Raw genomic sequence first — 25536 nt, forward strand, 5'->3', positions numbered from 1 at the left:
GGAGTGGCTAACCACAGCCAGTGGGAGCTGCGATTGGCCGAACCTGTGGACGCAGCAAGTAAACAAATCTGCCCGGCCGTGGGCCAAAGGTTACCAATCCCTGCCATAGAGTATCAAGACTCACTGATCAATTTTTCAACCCTGTCTGCTTTTGAAGTATAAAATATCTCAAACAGCTACCCCAGATGCACTGGGAAAGTGATTAAGGGGTCACTGACTTAGATCTCAGAACTTGTGAGATGTTGCTAAGAATGACTGAATTCTTGAAGGATTTGTGAGGAATGAATTTTATTAGATAAGGTAAGGGCAGAGGGTTGAAGATTAAATCCAGGTAGTCTTTCTGAATACATTTCTAAAACAGGTCTGTTAGTTCTGGCCCCTACCTGACTGAAATGGCAAATATTTGCCATTAAGCAATAAGGCTTTAGACAGAACCTATACTGTTTCCACAATCAACAACAAACAACAAAATCTTTCTTTACCCGTCCTGATGCAAAAGTAGTCTTAACCACGGACAACCACACCCCACTGTTCCCATAAGAATTGCTAATTACAGAATCACCATGACCAGTTAGATACAACATCTTCTCTTCAAGATATCTAATGTGTCTATGGATACAAATATGCTATTCTCAATCTTAATTTACAAAACAAAAGTTAGGGCTTGTCTATGCAGTGCGATAATGTGCTCTGTGGGGTGTGAATGCTAAAGAGCATTAACATGCTGTACATTAATTGGCCCACATAGACCCTGTTGATGCATTTGAACATAGTGCTGTTTGAAAGAGTACTACATTAAAGCACACTAGCGAACCTTTAGTGCACACTAGCAGGGTTTAGATGGACCAATTAATGTGCAATACGTTAGGACAATTTAGAAATCACACCCATATAGAGCACATTACCCCAGTGTGTAGACAAGCACTCAGTGCGGTTTTGAAGGATCAGTTAGTAGTGAAGACATGTAAAAACCCAATGATCTGTAGTCCAAGTTTACTATACTCCACAAATACAATGGACTTTCCAAATATTTGATGTCTGCAGGCATATGCTATGGACTTCTTTCAGCCCTTAGGAAAAACACAGTTACCTTTTCCGTAACTGGTGTTCTTCGAGATGTGTTGCTCACGTCTATTCCACAATAGGTATGCGTGCTTGCCATGTGCACTGGTGCTGGAAGTTTTTCTCCTAGCAGTACCCGTAGGAGGAGCACCCCAGCAACCCCTGGAGTGGCACCTCCATGGCGCCGTATAAGAGGAGCTGCGTGCTCCCCCCAGCCTCAGTTCCTTCTTGCCAGACAACTCCGACAGAGGGGAAGGAGGGCAGGATGTGGAATAGACATGAGCAACACATCTCGAAGAACACCAGTTACAGAAAAGGTAACTGTTTTCTTCTTTGAGTGATTGCTCATGTGTATTCTACAACAGGTGATTCCAAGCTATATCTGTTGGAGGTGGGAGGAGTTCACAGATCCCCGGGACGGCGTATGATCCGGCCAAACCTGGCGTCATCCCTGGTTTGGCACACAATTGCATAGTGCGAGGTAAACATGTGAACCGAAGACCAATGGCGACCCTACAAATATCCTGGATAGGGACGTGGGCCACAAAGGCAGCCAACGAGGCCTGGGCTCGAGTCAAGTATGCCTTCACAATTGGTGGTGGGGGAATACCCACCAGATCATAACAGGTGTGAATGCAAGAGAGGATCCAGTGGGAGAGGCGCTGGGTGGAAATCTATCAACCCCGCATGCGTTCAGCTGAGAGAACAAAGAGTTGAGAGGACTTCCTGAATGGCTTAATCCGTTCTAGGTCGAAGGCCAGGACCCTACGCACGAGCGTGTGGAGAAGGCACTCCTCACTGGATGCGTGCAGCTTGGGGCAGAGGATAGGGAGGAAAACGTCTTGGCCCAAGTGATAGATGGAGACCACCTTAGGGAGGAACGCGGGGTGTAGGCGAAGCTGAACCTTATCCTTATGAAAAACCATGTATGAGAGTTCAGAGGCCAGAGTCCTGAGTTCCGAGACCCTCCTGGACAATGTGATAGCAACCAGGAAGGCCACCTTCCACGAGAGGCGAGACCAGGAGCACATGGTCAGAGGTTTGAACGGGGGCCCCGTGAGACGGGATAACACCAAGTTCAGGTCCCATGGTGGGACAGGGGGCCTAGCATATGGAAAAAGACGGTCCAATCCCTTAAGGAATCGTCCAGTCATAGCATGGGAGAACACCGTGTATCCCTGCACCGGCAGATGGAAGGCCGATAGGGCCACCAGGTGCACCTTGACAAACGAGAGCACCAGGCCCTGGACTTGAAGGTGAAGGAGGTAGTCCAGGATAAGCTGGATCGGGGGGGGGGGGGGAAGCGGGGAGGGAGAGAGAGGGGGCACTGGGGAAACACCCTGCTCGGCGGCCTATCTGAAGAACCGGGACCACTTTGCCAAGTAGGCGTGGTGTGTGGAGGGCCGCCTACTTTCCAGGAGGACACACTAGACCCCCTCCTAACACGTCCACTCCTCCCCGCCTAGTCACTGAGCACCCACACCATGAGGTGGAGAGCCATGAGGTTGGGATAGAGGAGGCGGCCCCAGTCCTGGGAGAGCAGGTCTGCAGCGGAGCCATTGCCAGGCCCATGAGGGTGCCGTACCAATGCTGCCAGGGCCATGCCGGGGCAATCAGAAGGACCCGTGCCTTATCCATTTTTACTTTTTCTGGGACTCTGCTGACGAGAGGGAACGGGGGGGAAGGCATAGAGAAACTGGTCTGACCAGGACAGGAGGAAGGCATCGGAGATAGCGCCCCTTCCCAGACCACCCACCGGAGCAGAACTGGGGGCAGCACCCGTTCTGTCTTGTCGCGAACAGGTCCTCTTAGGGAGTTCCCCACACTCGGAAGAGCTGGTGAACCACTTCCGGGTGGAGAGACCACTCGTGCTGGGAGAAGTCTCTGCTCAAGCGATCTACCCACATGTTACGGGCATCCAGCACGTGGAAGGCCCTCAAGGAGATGTTGTGGGCTATGCGGAAGTCTCACATCTGAGGGCTTCGCGGTAGATGGCGGAGGATCAGGTCCCGCCTTGCCTGTTGATATAGAACATGGAGGCTATACTGTCTGTGAGGACCCTGACCACCTTGCCCTGTAAGTGCGAGTGGAAGGCCATGAATACCAGGATGCACCGCCCTGAGTTCCTTGACATTTATGTGTAGGGATAGCTCTGGGGCAGACCAAAGCTCTTGGGTGTGAATAGTCCCCACGTTAGCCCCCCAACCCAGGTCCGACGCATCGGACACCAGCTCCAATGACGGGACCCAGAAAGGGACCCCTTGGAGCATGTTGTTCAGGATGGACCACCACCGAAGGGAAGGCGATCACCGGGTCAGGCACAGTGAGAACCTTGTCCATCCTGTCCCTGACCTGGGAGAACTCCGAGGCCAGCCAAAGCTGGAGGGGACCTCATTCAGAGCCTGGCGTGGCGACTACATACATGTACGCCGACATGTGACCCAGGAGCTGGAGGCATGGTCTGGCCGTTGTCACAGGGAACTTCATGACCGTGTCACTGAGCCCCTTTAGGGTCTCGAATCTGTCCAGTGGGAGGGAGCCGTGGCCAACGAGGCGTCCAGGAGCGCCCCGATAAACGCTATGCGCTGGACCGAGACCAACATGGACTTGGTGTTGTTTATTAACAGGCCCAAGGTAGCACACGTGGACAGTAGAAGCATCACATGATCCTGCACCTGCGACCAGAAGCTGCCCTTGACCAGCCAATCGTCCAGGTAGGGAAAGATCTGGACCGCCCCCCCGCCCCAGTGCCTGAGGTAGGCCGCTACCACCGACATACATCTTGTGAACACCTCTGGGGTAGTGGATAGGCCAAACGGGAGGACCGTAAATTGGTAATGATTCTGTCCCACCAGGAAACAGAGGAAGTGTCTGAGCCCCTCGAATATGTGGAGGTGGAAATATGCGTCCTGCAGATCCAGGATGGCATACCAATCCCCTTGATCCAGGGAGGGGATGATGAAGACTAGGGAGACCATGCAGAACTTGAGTTTGACCATAAACTGGTTTAGATCACGTAGGTCCAGGATGGGCCCAAGTCCCCCTTTGGCCTTTGGGATAAGGAACGAGCGGGAGTAGAGCCCCTTCCTCTGAACTCCTCGGGCACCATTTCCACCACTCGCAGGGCTTTGTGCAAAGGATCCCCCAGAAGGAATGGGGGTGGAAGATGGTTGGGTGGAGGCAAAACAAATTGCAGCATGTAGCCCTGGGAGATCGTGTTGAGGATCCAACAGTCCGAGGTTCGTCGCAACCACTCTGGGAGGAAAGCACACAACCGATTACAGAAGGGAAGCTTTATTGAGGGGGGATCCCCTTTGGGAACTGTCAGGGTGCCCCCCAGCGTCCCATCAATATGGCCTTTTCCCCACCTGCTTGCCCTTGGAGGACCCAGGTTGCGGGGCAAGCCGAGACTGCCGCTGAGGGCGCTTCTTATAGTCTCTCGACTTTTTATGGGCAGCCTCGTACTTAGGCTGGGCAGCCAGAGCGGGGCCTGCTGCGGCTTGAACTTAGTTTTGGCCGGAGCCGGAACATAAAAGCCCAGGGTCTGCAGGAGTCCTTCATGCCATGCAGCTTTGTATCCATTTGTTCCACAAATGGAAACTTGCTGTCAAACGGAAGATCCTGCATGACTGACTGTGCCTCACTGGACAGCCCGGACAGCAGGAGCCATGACGCCCTTCTCATGGACACCTCCGAGGCCATGGATCAAGCTGCCGTGTCCGCTGCACCTGACGCCGCCTGCAGGGATGCCCCTGGCAGCAGCTGCACCCTCCTCCACCAGCGCCTTGAACTTTTTTTTTAATCGCACTCCTGGAGGGAGTCCTCAAATTTGGGAAGTGAACCCCACAAGTTGAATTTGTACTGCCCAGGAGAGCCTGTTAGTTTGCCACCTGCAACTGGAAACTCGAGGATGAATAAACCTTTCTGCCAAAAGAGTCCAGCCTCCTTGAGTCTTTATTTTTCGGACTGGGGGCTGGTTGGCCCTGCCGCTCCCTGTGGTTGACCGACTCGACCACCAGGGAGTTTGGCGCGGGGTGGGTGTAGAGGTACTCATGCCCCTTGGCAGGTAGAAAGTACTTGCATTTCGCCTTCTTCGAAATGGGAGCCAGGGAAGCTGGTGTTTGCTACAGGGCATTTGAAATCTTCCCCTCCCCTCATGGAGAGGTAAAGCCACCCTGCCTGGTGCTGAAGATGACAGTACATTGAATAGGGAGTCCAAGGGTTCCTCCAGCTCCTCTGCCTGGAAGGCTTGATGCTGCCCGTTTTAAAAGTTCTTGATGGGCCCTAAAGTCCCCCCGTGGGATGGAGGGGGGCAGGGCCACTATCGCCTCATCCGGGGAAGGTGAGGAAGCCGGTACGGTGCTCTGGGTATCTGCTGGCACTGGAGGGACCAGCACTAGGTCGGTCTCCAGGCACGGTGCTGAGGACATACGTCCCACTGACCCTCTCCTCAGGGGCCTGAGAGAGAGGCTGATGGTGCCTCTGAGGCTCCGGCTACCAAGCGGACCCCCACCGGGGGCTGCGTTGGAGGCCACGATGCCCACTGGTACCACTGTGCTAGCCACTGGGCCCGGTGCCACTGCACGTGCTGTGGCCCCGATGGCCCTGGCTGTTCAGCCTGGCCCATGGAAGGGTGACTACGAGTGAAGACTGGGCTGACGAACAACCTGCCACTGTCACAGGACTGGGAGGAAGGGCGATGCTGGGAGCGACGTCACCCACAGGACCGTGATCTTGATGCGGAGGACCAATACCGCCTGTAGCTGCTGCTCTGAGATCTGCTCCAACAGGCGGACCCGCGATGGCGCGGTGTCAGCGATCTATGCCCCGGGCTGCGGAGACTGTCCCTTGGCGGAGACTTGGAGCGGGATTCCAAGCAGGAATGGCAATGACATCCACGCCGCGACTGGCTGCAGTAACCCCTGCGAGACGAGGGCCCCTGACAACGTCTGCCTCAGTCCCATCGGTAATCACTCCATGGCATGGAGTGATGCTGGGAGTCCCAGTCGGATGGTACCCAACCAGACAGTCTGGTGCGAGTAGAGGATGAGCCACGTGGACGGCCCCCCAAATGGTTGCTGGATGGAGAACGGCATCAGGAACGTTCCCGCGACTGAGACCAGTGCCATGCGGGGGTGACTGTGGAGAACCCAGCGGTGGCTTGCCTCTGGAGCGGTGGGCCGACACCAGCGGCGTTCCTGGTAGCAGCATGGTCATGATATCTCTGGACGCCTGCAAGGCTTCCGGCATGGAAGGCATCTGGACATCCAGGAAGGCCCCGGTCCAATGCAGCCGGGCTACTCCGCTCAACGCAAGTCGGAGGCCTAGAGGCCGGAAGGGACTGAGGACTGCCCAACATGGCTCTAGTCTCTGCCCCTTGTTTACCTCGGTGCCGCTGCAAAGAAGGCACTTTCTTAGCCTTCTTATGCCCCATAGATGGGGAGCGGTGCCAACCAGTTGAAGGGACTAGGAGATCGCTGTGCACTGATGCTGTGGTGCCAACTCGGAGCAGCATGCTGGAGCCGGGGTCAGCGTTGACTCCATGAGAATGGCCCGGAGCCTAATGTCTCTTTCTCTCTTAGTCTGAGGTTTAAACGACTTGCAAGTCTTGCAACAATCACCGATATGAGTCTCACCCAAACAGCGTCAACAGTCTGCGTGTGGATCACTCCTTGGCATAGATCGCCTACAAGTGTTATACGCCTTAAAACCTGGGGCGCGGAGCATGCTCCAGCCCGGGTACTCTAACTAAATGAACTGTAACAAAACTAACTAACTACAGGTACTAGCACTGAATGAACGAAAAGTTCTGGGGACAAGCTACAGCAAAGCTGGAGCAGAGCAGTTCCAATGCACCTTCACCGGTGGCAAGAAGAAACTGAGGATGGGGGGAGCACGCAGCTCCTCTTGTACCGCGCCATGGAGGCACCACTCCAGGGGTCGCTGGGGTGCTCCCCTTATGGGTACTGCTAGGGGAAAAACTTCCAGCACCGGTGCACATGGCAAGCATGCACACCTATTGTGGAATACACATGAGCAATCACTCGAAGAAGAAATGAAAATTCATGAAATGAAATTCATCTAAATTAGGAAAAAAGCCTAAAAAGAGCATACATGACAAAGTAGAAATAAGGAAAGGTGGAAGATGGAAGATTAGTAGTCATTCAGGGGAAGCGTAAAGCTTGTTTGAGTAACCTTCACATTGTATTTCCATACCTTACAATGCCTTTTTGGAATGTAAAAACTATATTTGGGATTTCTAGGCTTTCCAAAGTTTTGTTTTTGTTTATATGAACTGCAAAAATTGAGACACTTTCCAAAAATTTAATCTTCTCAGCTCCAGTTCAATGCAGATTTTTGCTTGGGTAATAATACTAATTAAAATTAAAGCACTGTAAAACATGTTGACTAATCACTGCAGCCTCCAGGTGAAGTAGGAAAAACGTCCTGATTTATAGAGGAGAAAACAAAATGCACAGAGAAGTTAACTGACTTACCCAACATCACACAGATCAGAACAACAAACAGAACCCATGTCTCCAAACCCCAGTACTATACCTAATCCAATAGAATCCAATGTGCCCCAGTGTTATTTTTCCAAAGGAAACTTTTCACCCTCACAATTACAAGGGATTGGCCAATAATCTTTATCACCAAGGCCTGTGTACTCTGTGGCAGCGTTGGGTAAATTTAAAATGTGACATTTTATTCATTTTCTTATTTAATTCATTAACAAAACTAGTAAAGTACAGCTGGACTCTGATTTTGTGAAAATAAATTCACTAGCTCATGTAAAGTCATTTGTAAACTAACAGGGATGTCAATATTCTGTGAAGAAAAGTGAATACGACAGCAGTGGTAAACCGTACACATTTCTAATCCCCAGCATGGGAATTCAACTATGACAAGGTGAGTATCGATGTAACATAAAATTATAATTAGGGGTGTCTTTTTTTTATGTTTATTAAAAAAATCAACCCCCTAAACGAAATTAGCATTTTTTTGAGTTTTATGTAGATGTCCAAAAATCAGGTTGATTGGGGTTTCCTCCTTGTATATACTGTAATGAGGAAGGTATATTATATACTTTCCTCATTACAGTAGTATATACTGTACTGTAATCAATTAAAATCTAAATTCAGACACCCTAATTATGAGCCATTTTGGAGAATCACTACATAATCCTACACAGAATAAACCTACCTAACTCGTGAACAAAAGCAGAACCCAATTTGAACTGGAACAGTCAGAGACACAAAAACCCAGTTCTGAAATCTCTGGCAAGTTTCTCATGCTAAGACGGAGTACTGAAAAGGAAATATATTTCAGCAACATACCCATGGTAAAAATACTTCTTATACGGTCTTCACACACCCTTTCTAGAGATAGATCAGACTGCACAAGATTTTGGAGGTGGGTTTTCCTACAGAACTGCAGTAATACTGACACGGATTTAGTTTTAAACTGTGTTGAAAAAAATCCACCTGCTTTCTTCGCGCCAGCTCCTCCTCTTCTCGTCGTTTCCTCTCTTCCTCCTGTTGCCTCCTAAGAAGCTCCTCTTGTTGTCTTCGAAGTTCCTCCTGTCTTTTTCTCTCCTCCTCTTCTCGTTTGGCCCTTATTTCCACTTCTCTCCTCTCCTGCTCTAGCTACAATTATATAAAACTACAATTAGATACAAGACTAGAATAGGTAAAGCACTCCTACACCATTCTTTAAAGTGATTCCTTCTGAGACTACAGTATCTTAAAAGATGATGCATCAACACCATTTTTTGTTGATGACACCACCTGGGAATCACCTGGCTAGATCTGAGTTCCTATAACATGCTTTACAGCGAGTTCTTGGGGGTCTACCACAACTTTTTGTTCTCCAAATCTGTTCTCCTATGCCACTCCTTAAAACTATTCCTGAATTAAGAGGCTATGAAGAGTTGCTATGAACTTATCCCCAAATGGTACTTCCTACACCATTTTGTACCATGACTCAAAAAGGTTCTAGAATATCTGTGAATGGCCCCAACAATTAGCACTCACTATTCCGTAAACTGATTTATGCAAGAAGAGGTTGGGATTAAGAGTAGCAGTGAGGTCTGACAGTTACTGCTCCTACCCACTTCTGACTGCAAAGGGGGGAATTTAATTTGAATGTTTAGGTTTGACCCAACAATCAAAATAATCCCATTTTAAGACCCTAGAGAGATGTCTGGGAAATTTTTATTTACACGTATAAAAATATAACTATTAGTTTAGAACATCAACAGGGTCCTTCTACAGTGTAACTCATTTTTTCCAAGATGCATGATAGTCTCTAACCTTCGCAACTTTGGCCTTCTCAAGCTGCTGAAGTTGTTCTAGAGCAGGTCCCTGAGCTGCAGTATCAATGGGGAGATCCCAGACACTGCTTCCTTCCCAGACTGGAAAGCAAAGAAAAGAGACAACAGGATAATTAATATTCACAAGCAACAGTAAGCAGACTAGCAGAAGCCAACTACAGAGGGAAGTCTTGTGTATTCTGGTTATTACTACATTACAAATACTGAAAACATAATGGTGTGCTGCACTCTTATAATTATGTTCAGTAAGAGGCCACACTTCCTTACTACCCCAGGGAGCAAGGCTTCATCACTCCAACACTTTTCTGGGAGGCACAGAAGCACCAAGGTGATGGGTGTAGGCTTTACCACCAAATCCTGGACAAAATGAAGTTTGCTACATTTTTACATCTCTTTGCACAGCTTTATCTCCTTGCCCTCCTTAGCCATTCAAAATGGAATTTATACTCTAGTATGAGGTGAGTTGAAGACCTGCTTTTTAATTTCTAATGGAAGCTGCCATACCCAAACACTGATCTATCTCACTTCCTGCAAGTGTCAAAAAGAGATGCAATAGTTTAAAAGTAAGGTTCTGATTCTGGACTTAGGGACTTTCCTAGAAGAAGTCTCTTACCTGTGGGCTGTGAGGCTGTTGACTGAAGCTCCCAAATTGAGCTAGCATCTGGAACTGACACAGACCTAGTTACAGACGGCATCAGGTTCTGTTCAGATATTCTGTAATACAAACAAGAAGATTCAACATGCCACTTCTAAAGGCAAGTCTAGTCTGAACACACAATGGAAATTTTTAGTTCTGTAACATGTCATTGCATTTTCCTTCATTCCTCTCCCTACAAGCCTTTATTTAAGAAAAAAACCTGATGCTGACGGTACTACGCAGAAAGTTCTCTCTTGTATGAAGACTGTTCCGTCAAATGCTGGGTTAGTCTCCCAGTATGATACTACAAGCAGTAGTTCACAGGCTACCTTTTTCAATGGCATCTGAAATTACAGAATTGACCTGCCTCTGCTAGTTAAATATCAGCACACTGTGTGTCCTCATAACAGTCTTTTACCAATGCTGATCAGGACTTTGGTGACAATTTTCCCCACAACAGTGCCAAGCCAGGACTTCAACTGGAAGAATCTTCTCATTTTCATAAGTTCTCTCCCAAACAGAAGCCATGGACAAAAAGGTATTCAATATCCAGTTTTTTGTTTCGTTTTTTTTAAATAGTTCACACCTACACTACCTAGAAAAAAGTTGAACGCACAACCCTAGATATGACCAAGTAATCCTGAAACAGACACATGTAGACAAAAGGAGAACATCACACTAACAACCACAGCCTAACATGGACAGTAATCAGTCAAGGTCTGAAAACTCACCTCATCTTCAGGGCCTGGAACTGTTGTAAGAGGACAGCCAGTTGCTGCTGCTGCTGGGATGAGAGGGCTGCTTTTTGCTGCTGTGCCAACACCTGTGCATACTGTTGTCTTCAAAAGAGAAGCAGAGAGTCAATGGAATTTGTTCACTATTGAACTGTATAACATCCAGTTTGTGGAAGTCCCACATTATCCTCAGTCTCCACCCAGTCTAATTCCCACTAATCCAATAAACCAATCTATATGTACTCACACTGATTCCTGAAGGACATCACAAAATGGGATCTGAGAAGAGTTAGGGTATAAAAAACAAAGTAAACTGGCCTATGTGGGCAGAACAAAATTTTCTCCCTCTCACTTCCAACCATGCAATCTGACTATTCTGTTCCAATTTGCAAATTCTATACTTTGTATCATTCCTACCTCTTTCTGCACTTCGCTTTCCCAAAATTGATACAAAGATAATTCATATGCTGACCCTACTTTTGTAATTGTCCAGCTAGCTGTAAAATATCTAGTCATGTCCACATTCCTATTACAATGATAGACCTCTTGACTTTAGCAATCCTATATTGCTCAAGAAGGCTCCTTGAGTCTTCTTATGAAAGGAGACTCAAGGAGCTTGGCTTGTTTAGCCTAACTAAAAGAAGGATAAGGGGAGATATGATTGCTCTCTATATTGCTCTCTATATCAGAGGGATAAATACAGGAGAAGGAGAGGAATTATTTCAGCTCAGCACCAATGTGGACACAAGAACAAATGGGTATAAACTGGCCACCAGGAAGTTTAGACTTGAAATCAGACGAAGGTTTTTAATCAGCAGAGGAGTGAAGTTTTGGACTAGCCTTCCAAGGGAAGCAGTGGGGGCAAAAGATCTATCTGGTTTTAAGATTCTACTTGGTAAGTTTATGGAGGAGATGGTATGATGGGATAATGGGATTTTGGTAAGTAATTGATCTTTAAATATTCAGGGTAAATAGGCCTAATCCCCTGAGATGGGATATTAGATGGATGGGATCTGAGTTACCCAGGAAAGAATTTTCTGTAGTATCTGGCTGGTGAATCTTGCCCATATGCTCAGGGTTTAGCTGATTGCCATATTTGGGGTCGGGAAGGAATTTTCCTCCAGGGCAGATTGGAGAGGCCCTGGAGGTTTTTCGCCTTCCTCTGTAGCATGGGGCATGGTTGACTTGAGGGAGGCTTCTCTGCTCCTTGAAGTCTTTGAACCATGATTTAAGGACTTCAATAGCTCAGACATGGGTGAGGTTTTTCATAGGAGTGGGTGGGTGAGATTCTGTGGCCTGCGCTGTGCAGGAGGTCGGATTAGATGATCAGACCTTCTGACCTTAGTATCTATGAATCTATATTAACAGCCATCATTCAAAGATCATGAAAATGGCATACATCTTTAACACAATCAAAAAAGCTATCCGATCTTTAATTGCTTTCTTTATTATAGCCTCCTCCCATACAATCTGTTAGAAATGGGCCAGACCCCAGGGACTCCAATTCTCACCTCACTGGGCAAAAACTGATATCACGCTACAGTCTTCAATAGTTCCCCGCATCTCCAAGAAACGAGTCAACAGAGCACAAGAAGGTTCTGCATGGGGTTTTCTATGTTCCTCATAACACCAAAGATGTTCTGTCCTACCCAACTCCAAATCCCCAGAACACAATTTGCAAAGAGGGTCAGGATTTATTATGATCTGGCAAGTTGCTATCTATATAGCATTATTTTATATATACTACACACACACCACCATACAGAGAGAGCAAGCGTCCACGAGAGAGTGTGCGCACGTATCGCCAGAGTAATTATGTACTGCTTAAGAAATAAGACACTGTAAAGTGTGCCAGAGGTAGCTAGCTAGCTCTATGTTGAAAGGCCACTGCTGTTGGAGTTGCAGCATTCTCAGCCCTACTGCCTGAGGGAAACAATGTCCAGAAGCTGAACCAGGCTTATTAAAACTGCAGAGCAGAACACAGCCACTAGGAGATCTCAGATTGTTGATCTTACTGTATCAAAAACTGCTGGTACTGGAGGTGCTGCATTTGGTATAGGGCCGTAAGTTCTTGTTGTCTAGTTAGTCGCTCCTGGTCCATCTCGCCCTGTGTTTGGGAATAAGCCACTATTAACTGTGTGAATATTTACAAGTTCTAATATTGCTCTCAACAGGTGATGGAAAGAAGGACAAATGGTACACCCAACAATTTGTAAAGATCAGAATGCCTTTTGATCAAAACTTCTGACCATGCAAAAAATCATGCAGTATCACAGCTTTTATCAGACATCAGGACTAAGCCCTAATGCCTCGATGTAACAAAAGACATAAGTATATGCTAAAATTAAGTGAAAGCAGTGATCCCTCCCCTCTCCTCAAAGAGCTGCTGTTTTCCAGAGGGTTCCAAACTTGATGCTGAGAGCACATGAACTTCTAAGATCAAGGATTTATGACAGTACTCAAAGAATAACATTTCTCATTTAAAAAAAAAAAATCATTGTTTGACTTGTGATGATTGTCAAGTGCTTACCAGATGTGGAGGTGGTGCTGGACCTGGAGTGAAAGGAACTCTGCCCCACATTTTCATGATGTCTCCAAGTGGCTGGAAACTCTCATCGCATGCTCTCTTTACTAACAGGGACATAGTGAAATACCCAGCCTGGAACCACTCTGCCATCTCCTGGTTACTGAAGGGACCTGCAATATCACCAACCAATACACGAAGACACAAAAGTCAAGTCCACTGTGTAGGGAACCAAGAGTATGGAACACTTAAAATAGATACAATATCTAAATGTCAGTGGCTCACACCTTCAAAGTTCACCTTGCTCTATTGTTCTGAATGACTTATGGACTGCACATTTATTCCAGATCCTAGTTCTGTTCCTTCAAATAACAGAGTTAATTCAGCACTTCTGACAATTAAGGTACCGTGTACGATTTATATGGTGCAATTTGTACATCATTTTTTGTATAATTTACACACTTTGGGATAATATTTTAGTAGCAGCAAGGTGGAGGAAAGGGAAAATTGCTTACCTGGTAATTCTGCTTCTCTGAAGATATTTTGTAAGATTCTTGCTCCTGTGTTTTAGCTTCCTAGCAGAAGATTGTCAGAATTCCCTCAGATCTGAAGACTATTTTATTTTTGAAAGTAATGATGTAAAGAGGCAGGACCACACCCACTGGAAGCTACACTTTCCCCCCCTACTCAGTATAAATGCTATCCACTGAATATTTCAGTCACTTCTTTCAAACACAATGGAGACAAACTCTCACAAAGCCATTAAAGATAGCCAACATCAGATCAAAAACATGCAGAGAAATACACCTGAAAAATGGTAACCTCCAATGTGAAGAAAGAACAGAGGGTTAGTAAGAATCCTGCAAGAGGATGTCTTCAGAGAAGCAGAATTACAGACTAAGTAATTTTCCCTTTTGTGGAGGATTCTCTCTCCTGTAGAGCAAGAACCATGAGGGATATCTCAAAAGAAAAACACCTGAAAAGCTGGGCAGTGTTCTTTTTTATAGGCCAAATCCAAACAACAATGAATTATACTCAATGGTCCAGCTCTTCACCAGATTCCAATATCCAGTATGGCAGAGCCTCCCACAGGAGCTCTTTTTCCAACTTCAGTCAAGGAGGAACTCCGAATCATTCAGAGGGCAACAAGTACGCATGGCAGTGGGTAGCAAGCAACGTTCAAGCAGGGGCCTGAGTTGCACTCTGCTCCACTATCATGGACCTCATCAATCTAAACACCTTTAGAAACAGGGGAACTCTTCCCATTTTGACCTCAGACCCAGGAATGAGACCCCTGTGCAATTGGCATTTTTAGAGAATATATTCACTCTTTGCTTAGAGTGCAAGCTCTTTGGGTTAGGGACTGGTATTTCGTTGTATGTACAGCGTCAAGCACAAATTAAGAGATTGTTGCCTCTAGGCTCTACTATATTAGCAAATGTAAAGGAAAAAAATATTAAGCTCACCTGGGAAATTCCTTTCCTATACCCTTTATGTCCAGAAACTTCACAGATGTGTTTCCTATCACCCCTAGAAGCTTGAAGGCAAGCAATACCTCTGAGGTGGGCCATGCAAAGACCACTCTTGGAAAATCTACCCAAAGTAGATAGTTCGCAAAATTGCACACAATAAATTAGGTTAACTACTTACTTAGGCATTTGACTGAACTTCAGAGAATAAACTAATTATTCTATAGCTTTTCCAATGTAATCTTGACAGGACAGAATTGCTAGATATATAAAGATTCTCAGGTAAGAATGTGCTTCTCCCTCTCTAGACCTTTGCATACTAATAGCCTGTACAATAGGATGTTCATAACAGTGGCTGGGATCCCTGGAAGGGAGAATTAACTAAACAACTCTGTACATATTGCAAGCCTCTGAGACATGACCAATTATTGATATGCCTTTGGTATAACTATTGACAAAGGTTGCAGTGGCACAGAATGAGACAAAGTAAGAAAGGGAGTAGAAATCTTTAACAGCCTTGTTGATACGGGACCACTGGAGAGTTTGCCCACACAATACTAGCATGTCCTGGAGCTGCATTAAGCAGCTTACTATTGACTAGGATGTAGCTGACTTTTGAATCAAGTCAGCAATTTTCAGTTGCATGTCATTGGAAATTAAGACATGATCTTTGGCTGTGTCTAGAATTACTTTCAGGTGTTGCGCCTTCAGTATTCAAAACAGGTGGCTGTTCTCTACATTGACCAGAAACTAGGGATACAAAACGTTAACCAGTTAACCAATAAGCATCAGTCTTATTGATAATGTATTCGGTTAATGTTTAGAATCTGCTGTCTGCCCGCACCCAGAGTCCTGCCAGCTGGGACCCATGTAAAACATGGGTGTGCTGCAGCACACCCCACCCCACCCCATACCACTAGTTCCCCGCTTATTTTGTGAACTCCTTAATGTTTAAATGTTTAACTGGTAAAATTTTAACAGTTTAAACTTGTACTTTTTTTTTTTTAAAAAATGCTATTTACATCCTTACCAGAAATCCCTGCTATTGCAGGAAGATTATGGTGGTTTAGTGCCCTGTATGAACTGTTTTCCTCAAGAGGTCTCCAATACATAGGTGTTCTACAATAGTCAAATGCCTATTTCCAACTCCCATGGGAGCGCCCCCAGCCTCAGTCTTATTTTGGTAAAGACTCAGACTTGAAGCATCACATGAGATAGCAGAAATGCAGGTAAATGGGATGATTCTCCCAACTGGATTATGTGCTGGTGTGTTAAATTTAGAATCTACTGATATCAGTAAGTTCCTTACAGAGATTGCTTCTACTGTGAACTTATTTTTCCACCTCAAATACGATGATCAATTTAGATCAAGTGCAGCTTTCACATCCCCATTTATCTTTTGGAAAATAAAGTACTTACACAATATTTCTAGCTTAATGACATTGTTTCTATATCTTCAATATATAGATGACGGAAGCTATCTTAACTCACTTTCAGCTGGGGACATTGATGACAGGAAACCTCTCTTTTGTGTGTCACAGCAAGTCTACTGAGTATTTTCCAATATTGATAGCTAAACATGCAAGGGTCTATAGATTTTCGGTTCCATGATTAGCTACTGACACGTAACAAGACAATTTAAGATTTGTTCTAACTTAAACTTATAGAAGAGTCTAATAAGCCAAAAGGCAGTCTACAGGACATGGGATGCACTGGGTAAAGGGATACCTCTTCTAAATCTCTCTCACTATAACTGTGAAACCCCTGCACCAATGGCTCTTCTCCCTACACAGTAGCACAGCTCTCTTTTGGTACATTTTTGGGGTTGAATAAATTTGTTGTGAACTTCTCTTAACAGTTCTGTGAAGCAAAAGAGGAAGTGGAAAGGGCACAGACCTACCCTGAATTTCTCCTTGCGGATCCTTGTAATACCACTTCTGCATGGCTTCATGGAGTAATGGCATGGAGGAACCCTTTGCTCTGTGCTCTTGAAGTTTTGCTGCTAGTCTCTCATCATCCAATGCACTGTCCTGAAGATATGCCACCATTTTCTCTGCCTGCTGCAGTAGAGAGCAAGACGCATGTTAGAAAATACTGTATTACAATTAGCGCACTCACATGATGGCATAAGATGTAACTCGCGAAACAGCCTGGTGTCTATCACAAATGTCAGGAGTAGAAAACTCAAAAAACATATTTGGTGGGCTACAAGACTGGAGAACTGCACCTTTAATAATGCACTCCACACCTCTACAACTCTGTGCAAGTCTCTCCAATGGCTTTAGAAACACTGAAGTCTCACAATAACCCTGTGAGTTAGATATTGTGCCCAATTTTACATATGGATAAGCTGATGCAAAGAGATAAAGGGATTTGCCCAACAGGTCTCATACAACCAACAACAGAGTCAGGAACAGAACACAGAAATGGATATACTACCATGGGAGAAGCCTCACCTACTACTTACTAATCACTATGATCCCTTTTATTCAGCTGTTATAGAATGCAGTTTACACATGACAAGGAAAACATGCATATCTGAAACTTTCTTATATGATTTCTAAAATGCTCCATCACATGATCTGGGCATACAGAAAGTCTACTTGTTACTTGAAGGCTATGATACTTTGTTTAATTCATGATATATTACTGAATAGAATCTCTAATAAGAGATTATACTGGTGAGAGGGGGTTACTGATTGCCAGATTTATGACTTGACTTATGACATTTACTAAAGGAATAAATTGAGGGAACACCTCAAATATTAGGAAATTGATAAAAAAATCGAAGCATGTAGTTCAACATAAAGACTATACCACAGAAGTAGTCCGAGTATGAAAGGACTTAAACTATTGCCCACAAAGGACTTTACAAGTTACATTGCTTTTTTTTTTTTTTTTTTTTAAATAGTTCCATCAGAAACGGTTCATTCAGTGTTCTTCTGTTTTCTGATATTCTGTAAACAGAGGAGGAATTTAAAAAATTAGAGAAATTCTACCTGTTCTAAGTGTTTGAGACCCTCTTCATCATCTGGATCAGCAGAAATGTTGCCCATGCCTGGAGCAGCTGAGACTGATGTTTGAACTGGCTTTAGAGCAGGATGTGTATTGGAAAGAGGAGGAGAAAGATGAACAGGAGAAACTGTAGCTGGAGAGATCTGTGGCAAAGGTTGAACAGCAGAAGTCAAATCTAGAGAAAGAATTAAAAGTGGGCCATGAAATTCCTCTGACACATATAACATACAGACAGATCATAGGAAAATGGTTCTTACAATGTTAAACATTTGAGAAAGATAACACAGTAACCTGTAAGCACTGGAATAAAGATCTCCCAGCCAATTTAATAAAAATTGGAAGCACTTTCCACAAACCTTATGAGAGCAGCTGATTAACTCTGCAAGTTTTCTGCCCCAAATACCCACCTTTGTCATCTCTCTGAAGATATAATCTAACCAGTACTCCCTCCCAGGGATACCAATCATATGCATCTCAGTCTATTACCTTCTCCTCTGCTGGGCACTTTGGATGGTGGAGTGTTTGCTGTTTGATTCTCTTTATCTTCCATTTTTTCTGTTGGTTCTGGGATACATTCTTCCTTCCTCTCAAATACACTGGCCTGTAGTGGTTCTTGTGGCTGGAGTTTTGCTGGAGTACCTGACCGGGTAGATGGTGAAGACGCTCTGACTGCTTCTTCTGCTGCCTCTAACATTTGAAGGTTTAGGTTTAATTTAGGAGGTTGAAATCTAAGAATGCAGTGTATTATGGATACCTAAGAAATCATTCTTACCTGCTGTTATTGTATCTCTTTTATCCCCCTCCCTCTTGGTTGTCTTTTCAAGCTCTTTGGCTTCTTCACCATGACCCCCTTCAGAGTCAGAATGTTCCTCAACTTCTTCCACAGGTCGGAAATCCATTTCCTGTTCCTCAGGGATTGGCTCCTTCTGAACCTTCTATAGATACAACAAACACAAATAACTTTACAGACTACTTGCCACAACAGGAAATCTATTCACATCATATACAGAATACAAGGAAGGTTCTCACCTTTAATGAGAGAAAAGCCCCAGATGAGTCAAATGTTCCCATTTCTTCTTCTGCGTCTTCCAAGCACCATTCAGGGAGACTGTCCCTGTCATCTTCCAAACTGCTACTGCCACACCGCACTCGTCGGTAACCCCGCTCATCATCCCGGTCTCGGAAATCAAATTCAAACCTTCGCCGTCGCTCCATAGGTTCGCGCCAGCCTGCAGAACGAGGACCATCTAAAGGAGGGGGAAAGTAACTTTACAAGACAGTCTCACAGGACAAAAACTTATTTGGAAGGGTGATAGGGTAGGGGGAAAAAAAAAAAAAAGGACAAATAGTGACAAAAATTCAGAATACCACTATAGGGTACAAACCAGCTGGGCATTTTAAAGAAAAATAGCTGGAGTTCTTAGACTATCTCCTTTTATAAAGCCCCATATCTGAAGTCACTGTTAAAAAAAACAGCCTAAAAGGGAGTTGCATGTCATGAAACGTAGCCAAAGTACCAAAATGAGACCTACAAAATTAGGCATGATTAGATTCATTAGGATAACCACACTAGCCGTCAGTGACTGGTATATTTAAGGATGGGGATGAGGGGTGCGGCAGAGAAGAGGAACAACTTTCGTTGTATCCCTGCTTTTTATTTAAAAAAAACAAAAACAAAAACAAACAAAAAAAACCTTTCAACAACACACTAACAGTTACTTCTTGGAATGAAGAATGCTTCCTTTGCTTTCTATGCTTCCCCCCCACCATTGAGGTATCAATTTTAAAAATTGCCCAATTAAGTGCTAATACTATTCAGCAAAATTTTTCTTTATTTTCCATTTACAAATCCAGGAAATTTAATGTAAACAATAATCAGTGAAAATTAAGGTGGAGCTGTTAAAATTACATTTTAACAAGGCAATGAAAAAGGATAAGGCTCCAATATTGGCTCAGCAATATTGTATATATATAGCTTAATATGCTCTGTTTATGTCTTTAAAACATATTAGATAGATTGTGCAATACAGCTAATTAATATTCTGACAACTGTTACATGCAAAAGTCTGTTCTATTTTATTTCTGTATTCTGATTTAAAGTAAAATAGTTTTTAAAGAACTTAGAGCCTATTCCCCCAGAAGCTTTCATTCTGGATTAAAATCTCTAGAAATGCTTAAGCAAAGATGTAGATTCAATAAGTACGGATTAATGGGGTAAATGTGTTTCAGAGAACTCCAGTAACAGATATTTTTCTCTTTAATAAATACATCTCTTTGGCAGATCCTTTCTGATGGAGAGTAGCAAGTCCTAACACTCTTGATGAGGCCTAAAACATACAGGTAACTGGAATGGAACCATAAAAACATTTTTCTAAATGGTAAACTAAGAAAAGGTAGAGATTATAAGAGGCGGCATGTTTTGTGTTGAATTCTTATATTATTTGTGAACATTTTTACCGAATTTAAAGCAAAACATTCCAACATCCTGATAAGACTAAGGAAATTTCCAAAACTTGAAAGTTCCCCTAAAATGATGAGGAATGAAAACCTGTGTGAAACAACTAAATGGCAAATGTACACTGAACTAAAACTATGTTTAAACTATAAGAAGGAAATTCCATTCAGTGAAGAACCAACAATGCTAGATATGACAGCAAAATAGAAGCACAAAGAAAAAAAGAGATTTCAGAGTAGCAGCCGTGTTAGTCTGTATTCGCAAAAAGAAAAGGAGTACTTGGGGCACTTTAGAGACTAACAAATTTATTAGAGCATAAGCTTTCGTGAGCTACAGCTCACTTCATCGGATGCATGCAGTAGAACGTACTTCTCAAAATTGTTCTTCAAGATGTGTTATATATACCCATTACTCTGTGTGCAAGTCTTGTGCATCAGTGCAGGAGAGTTTTCTCTCTAGCAGTACCCGTAGACTCCAACCCAAGCATCTACATTGCAATTTTTAGCCCTGCAGCCAAAGCCCGAGTAAACTGACCCAGGCTTTGAGACTTGGTGCTGGGGTTTTTATTGCAGTACAGACATACCCTGTGTGGCCAGCATGTAGAGGCTTACAGACTTAAGACTGCTCTAGAATCCTATTGTGTATAAAGCCTCATCCATCTTGGATGAAAATAAAGCACAGCCCTTGAAAAGGAGTCCCTCAATCCTGAGCTGTACTTCTGCAGGAATCCTAAACAACTGCAACCACAAATAACGGCACATAATTACTGCTGTCACGGTGATAGAATCATAGAATATTAGGACTGGAAGAGACCTCAGGAGGTCATCTAGTCCAATCCCCTGCTCAAAGCAGGACCAACACCAACTAAATCATCCAAGCCAAAGCTTTGACAAGCCAGGCTTTAAAACCTAAGGATAGAGATTCCACCACCTCCCTAAGTAACCCATTCCAGTGCTTCACTACCCTCCTAGTGAAACAGTATTTCCTAATATCCAATCTAGACTTCCCCCACTGTAACCTGAGATTGTTGCTTCTTATTCTGTCATCTGCCACCACTGAGAACAGCCTAACTCCATCCTCTTTGGAACACCCCTTCAGGTAATTGAAGGCTGCTATCAAATCCCCCCTCACTCTCCTCTTCTGCAGACTAAATAACCCGTTCCCTCAGCCTCTCCTCATACGTCATGTGCCCCAGCCCCCAATTATTTTCGTTGCCTTCCGCTGGACTCTCTCCAATTTGTCCACATCCCTTCTGTATTGAGAGGACCAAAACTGGACACAATACTCCAGGTGTGGCCTCACCAGTGTCGAATAAAGGGGAATGATCACTTCTCTCGATCTGCTGGCAATACTCCTACTAATATAGCCCAATATGCTGTTGGTCGTCTTGGCAACGAGGGCACACTGCTGACTCATATCCAGGTTCTCATCCACTGTAATCCCCAGGTCCTTCTCTGCAGAACTGCTGCTTAGCCAGTCGGTCCCCAGCCTGTAGTGGTGCATGGGATTCTTCCTTCCTAAGTGCAGGACTCTGTGACTCTGCACTTGTCCTTGTTGGAACCTTATCAGATTTCTTTTGGCCCAATCCTCCAATATGTCTAGGTCACTCTGGACTCTATCCCTACCCTCCAGCGTATCTACCTCACCCCCCAGCTTAGTGTCATCTGCGAACTTGCTGAGGGTGCAATTAATCCCATCATCCAGGTCATTGATAAAGATATTGAACAAAGCCGGCCCCAGGACCATAGCTCTGGCTGTTGCCATAGCTCTGGCTGTTGAATCTACTGCACCGCAGGAAGCCTGCAGAGCTGATTGAAAGGCCTGATGACCTTCTGCAACAAGAGACTGGAACTGGTTCCCTAGAGGTTTCTGGCAATTTATTCGCAAACTGAGACATTGCCTCTCCATTAGAATTGTCATACTGTGCCAATACAGCCTGGTGATTGACAATGTGCAGCTGTAATCTCACCATTGAATACATCTCTCCCCAAACAAGGTCTAGTTTCTGGGCACCCCCTTCTTTGGGGGTAGAACTTTGGCCCAGCCTTGACAGTCTCTCTTATTTATTGCAGTTACTACTAGTGAACCTACCAGAGGCGATGAATAAACCTGCTCAAACCCTTGGGATGGAACTTGATATTTGCATTCAGTAAGTTTAGCCATTGGTGGAATTGATAAAAGGGTTTGCCCAGGGTCTTGATGGGCTACAAAATGACCTCACTGACAAAAGGGGCTACCTTTCCTGCCTTAGCTGGGTGCAGAATGTCAATGAGATTGTGAGAATTCTACCAAGAGAAGCCGTCATTCTTCTGAGGTACTCTTTGTAGACTTTGAAGCCATCAAGTACAGAGGAAGACACCGCCAGTACCTGAACATCATCTGGTGATGGGGATGATGTATTCAAAGGAGACAAGGAGGAACTCTTCTGAAGTTGGTCTTCCATTGCCAAGGTCGCTCGTTGCTCTGAAGGTGGTCGAGCTAGTTCTGCTAATCCGTGTAAGCAGGTTGATCAGTATCAACAAAAGACCTCTTGCAACTGCACAGAGAAGCCTCTCTTCTAGGTGATCTGCTTCTATAAGGGAGCAAAGATTTTCAACTTGATGCCAGCAGCATCCCCCAAGCCATCAAATATGGACAATGAGGAAATGGATATGGTGCTGGAACCCAGCTGTCTCTCCATCATGCTTTCCAATCTCTGGCTCTACTCTTCTCATAGAGCTGTCTGAGAGTGCAAGAATGGGATCTGGAGGAGCCCATGACTGTCTGAAGTATGACACTTAGAACTCTCTTCGGATTCTGTTCAACAATAAGAATAGTTGGAAAGCCATGGCAGTGCATTACTGGGAGGAGTCCTTAGATTTCCAGTCCCAGTCTCTACAGATAGACACAGAAGCCGACTATCAAGACAGAGTATGGTCCCAGCTTCAGCTTAGGTATCTCCAGGAGAGGGAGAGAGAACTGCACACTGATCCAATTGTGGCAAGGGTGACATGAAGGTCTTTGATGATAAAGAACTTTATTTCAAATATTCTGGGCGCCACATTTCAGGAAAGATGTGGACAAATTGGAGAAAGTCCAGAGAAGAGCAACAAAAATTTTAAAGGTCTAGAAAACATGACTTATGAGGGAAGATTGAAAAAATTGTGTTTAGTCTGGAAAAGAGAAGACAGAGGGGACATGATAACAGCTTTTGAGTACATAAAAGGTTGTTACAAGCTGGAGGGAGAAAAACTGTTGTTCTTAACCTCTGAGGATAGGACAAGAAGCAATGGGCATAGGACAATGAGAATAGGACAATGCAGCAAGGGGGGTTTAGGTTGGACATCAGGAAAAAGTTCCTAACTGTCAGGGTGGTAAACACTGGAATAAATTGCCTAGGGAGGTTGTGCAACCTCCATCACTGGAGATTTTTAAGAGCATGTTAGATAAACACCTGTCAGGGATAGCCTAGATAATACTTAGTCCTGCCGTGAGTGCAGGAGACTGGACTAGATGACCTCCGAGGTCCCTTCCAGTCCTATGATTCTGGATTCATGGGACTTAAAAACTTCAGAATCAATGAAGCAGATTCCAGCAAGGATCTTAAAAGATAAGTCTGTGGGTATAAAAAGACTGCTTTAACAGCAGTAACTTTGGCCTGTCTTCTTGATCCCAATTTGCCTGCCTGAAGTCTCAAAAGCTGAGCAGACCTTAGGCAACTGCCTCTCACTGGGTTAACTACCAATAAAAAAGTATTTCAAATAGTACAAAAAATAAACTCATAAGATTAGGAAATACGATTTGGATTTTGAATACCCACTATTTATTAACAAAAGGAACAAAAAGAATTCGGGACAGCTGCACACAGCTTATCCTGTGCAAGAATAAGCCATACATAAATTCATGTGCAGTGTGGCCTGACACTTTTCTACACTGTTCTAAACCCATAAAAGGGAGTCAGGTACATACATGCTAGTATGTGAGTATATGCAGAGACCATTCTGAAAGGAAAAGGCTGAGCTAAATAAATGGAGGCAGGCAAGTTGTTGGAAGGGCTTTACTGATTATTTTTAGTAGCACATATGGTTGGTAATGTCTAAAGACTCTGAAATGGGCAAGTGAAACCAGGTTACACCAGTGTTGATTTAAACAGATTGCTCAGTGCAAAAACAGGAAGATATTAAAACTGTTTTCAGGGGCCTGTGACCTACTACTGATTAAGAGAAAAATTCATACAAAACCATAGCCATCTGAGCTGAAAAGCCAGTGTGGTATATACCTGTTAATTCATCCACTTCCATGTCAGGAGTCTGGCAATTTCATCTCAAATGCTAGAGGATCTTTCAAAGTATGAAGCATTCTAAGAATGATAGATTTTATACCTATCTAGTATTTATGACTAGATTAACCTATAATTATTTGGCCAGCAATCTACAATACAGATCAAAATTCAAACAGGTAATAAGATTTCTTATAAGTGAACGACAGGGAACTTCCAGAATGTTTCTATGGAGTTGGTGTACTACGGAACTTCTTGACATACACAAACTTCTGAACTTCTAACTTCATAAGGTCCGTATCTTCTTCTTTATAAGAGTAACCAACTGGTACGAGATTAAAGTGCACCTATATTGCAAGCCTATCCTGGGTAACACCTCACATCTGATTGTCCTGAGGTGCTGTTTTAGCAGTTTTAAGTACAACTGAACTGTGCAACAAAGCAACAGTATGTCTGAGGAAAGGACAGGATGAATCATTCTCCATGACAAAAACTCTTTCTCCTCCACCCACATAACAGAAAACATCTGATAATACGTTAGTCTAACCTCAGGCTTATTACTAACTACTATAAACAAACAGATAGTTTGACGGGAAGAGGTAATGGAGGGGAGAGAAGAGTGTGTAGTAATTGCAAGAATGGCTCCTTACCCTACAGTAACTGTCATTTTTTGAGATGATGTAAACAATGTGGATGCCACTGGAGTGCGTACATGTTTCATGTGTACAAGATGGATTTTATTTTTAAAAAATAGCAGCATTCATTGGGGTCACACAGTTCATGTGCCTCCTCAAGCTCTTGTGTGAGGGAATTAAAGGGTGAAGCAGTCGCGATCCTCCCAGTTGAAAGCCCATGGTAGCTAAAGACACCCAACAGCAGAGATGGAGGGTGGGCTGCGGGATCCAGTGCTGACAACTGGATACATCTAGTATGTGTAATTTTTCTCCCAATGCTAAATAAATATAGTTTTGGGAAGTCAATACGTAAGTTGGATTGATTTAGGAGAAATTCTGAAACTACTTAAGGGACATATCTCGGAGGTGGTCTCGG

General features: G+C 44.3%; 1 protein-coding gene across 9 annotated transcripts in view; it reads right to left on the bottom strand.

Moving 5' to 3' along the window:
* The window catches only part of GIGYF2 (GRB10 interacting GYF protein 2), a 156720-nt gene that overhangs the window by 37183 nt on the left and 94001 nt on the right, over window positions 1-25536 (bottom strand). For all 9 annotated transcript variants that reach the window (XM_043492790.1, XM_043492789.1, XM_043492788.1 and 6 more), the window contains 11 exons: window positions 18803-19020; window positions 18546-18708; window positions 18260-18460; window positions 17758-17948; window positions 16659-16818; window positions 13296-13462; window positions 12781-12872; window positions 10763-10870; window positions 10008-10108; window positions 9375-9475; window positions 8547-8708 (listed from right to left, as the gene is read on the bottom strand). In XM_043492790.1, coding sequence (XP_043348725.1) covers window positions 8547-8708; window positions 9375-9475; window positions 10008-10108; window positions 10763-10870; window positions 12781-12872; window positions 13296-13462; window positions 16659-16818; window positions 17758-17948; window positions 18260-18460; window positions 18546-18708; window positions 18803-19020 — 1664 coding nt within the window. The remainder of the gene's footprint in view (window positions 1-8546; window positions 8709-9374; window positions 9476-10007; window positions 10109-10762; window positions 10871-12780; window positions 12873-13295; window positions 13463-16658; window positions 16819-17757; window positions 17949-18259; window positions 18461-18545; window positions 18709-18802; window positions 19021-25536) is intronic.

Source organism: Dermochelys coriacea, chromosome 9 (genome assembly GCF_009764565.3).
Source record: "Dermochelys coriacea isolate rDerCor1 chromosome 9, rDerCor1.pri.v4, whole genome shotgun sequence".
Lineage (NCBI taxonomy): Eukaryota > Metazoa > Chordata > Testudines > Dermochelyidae > Dermochelys > Dermochelys coriacea.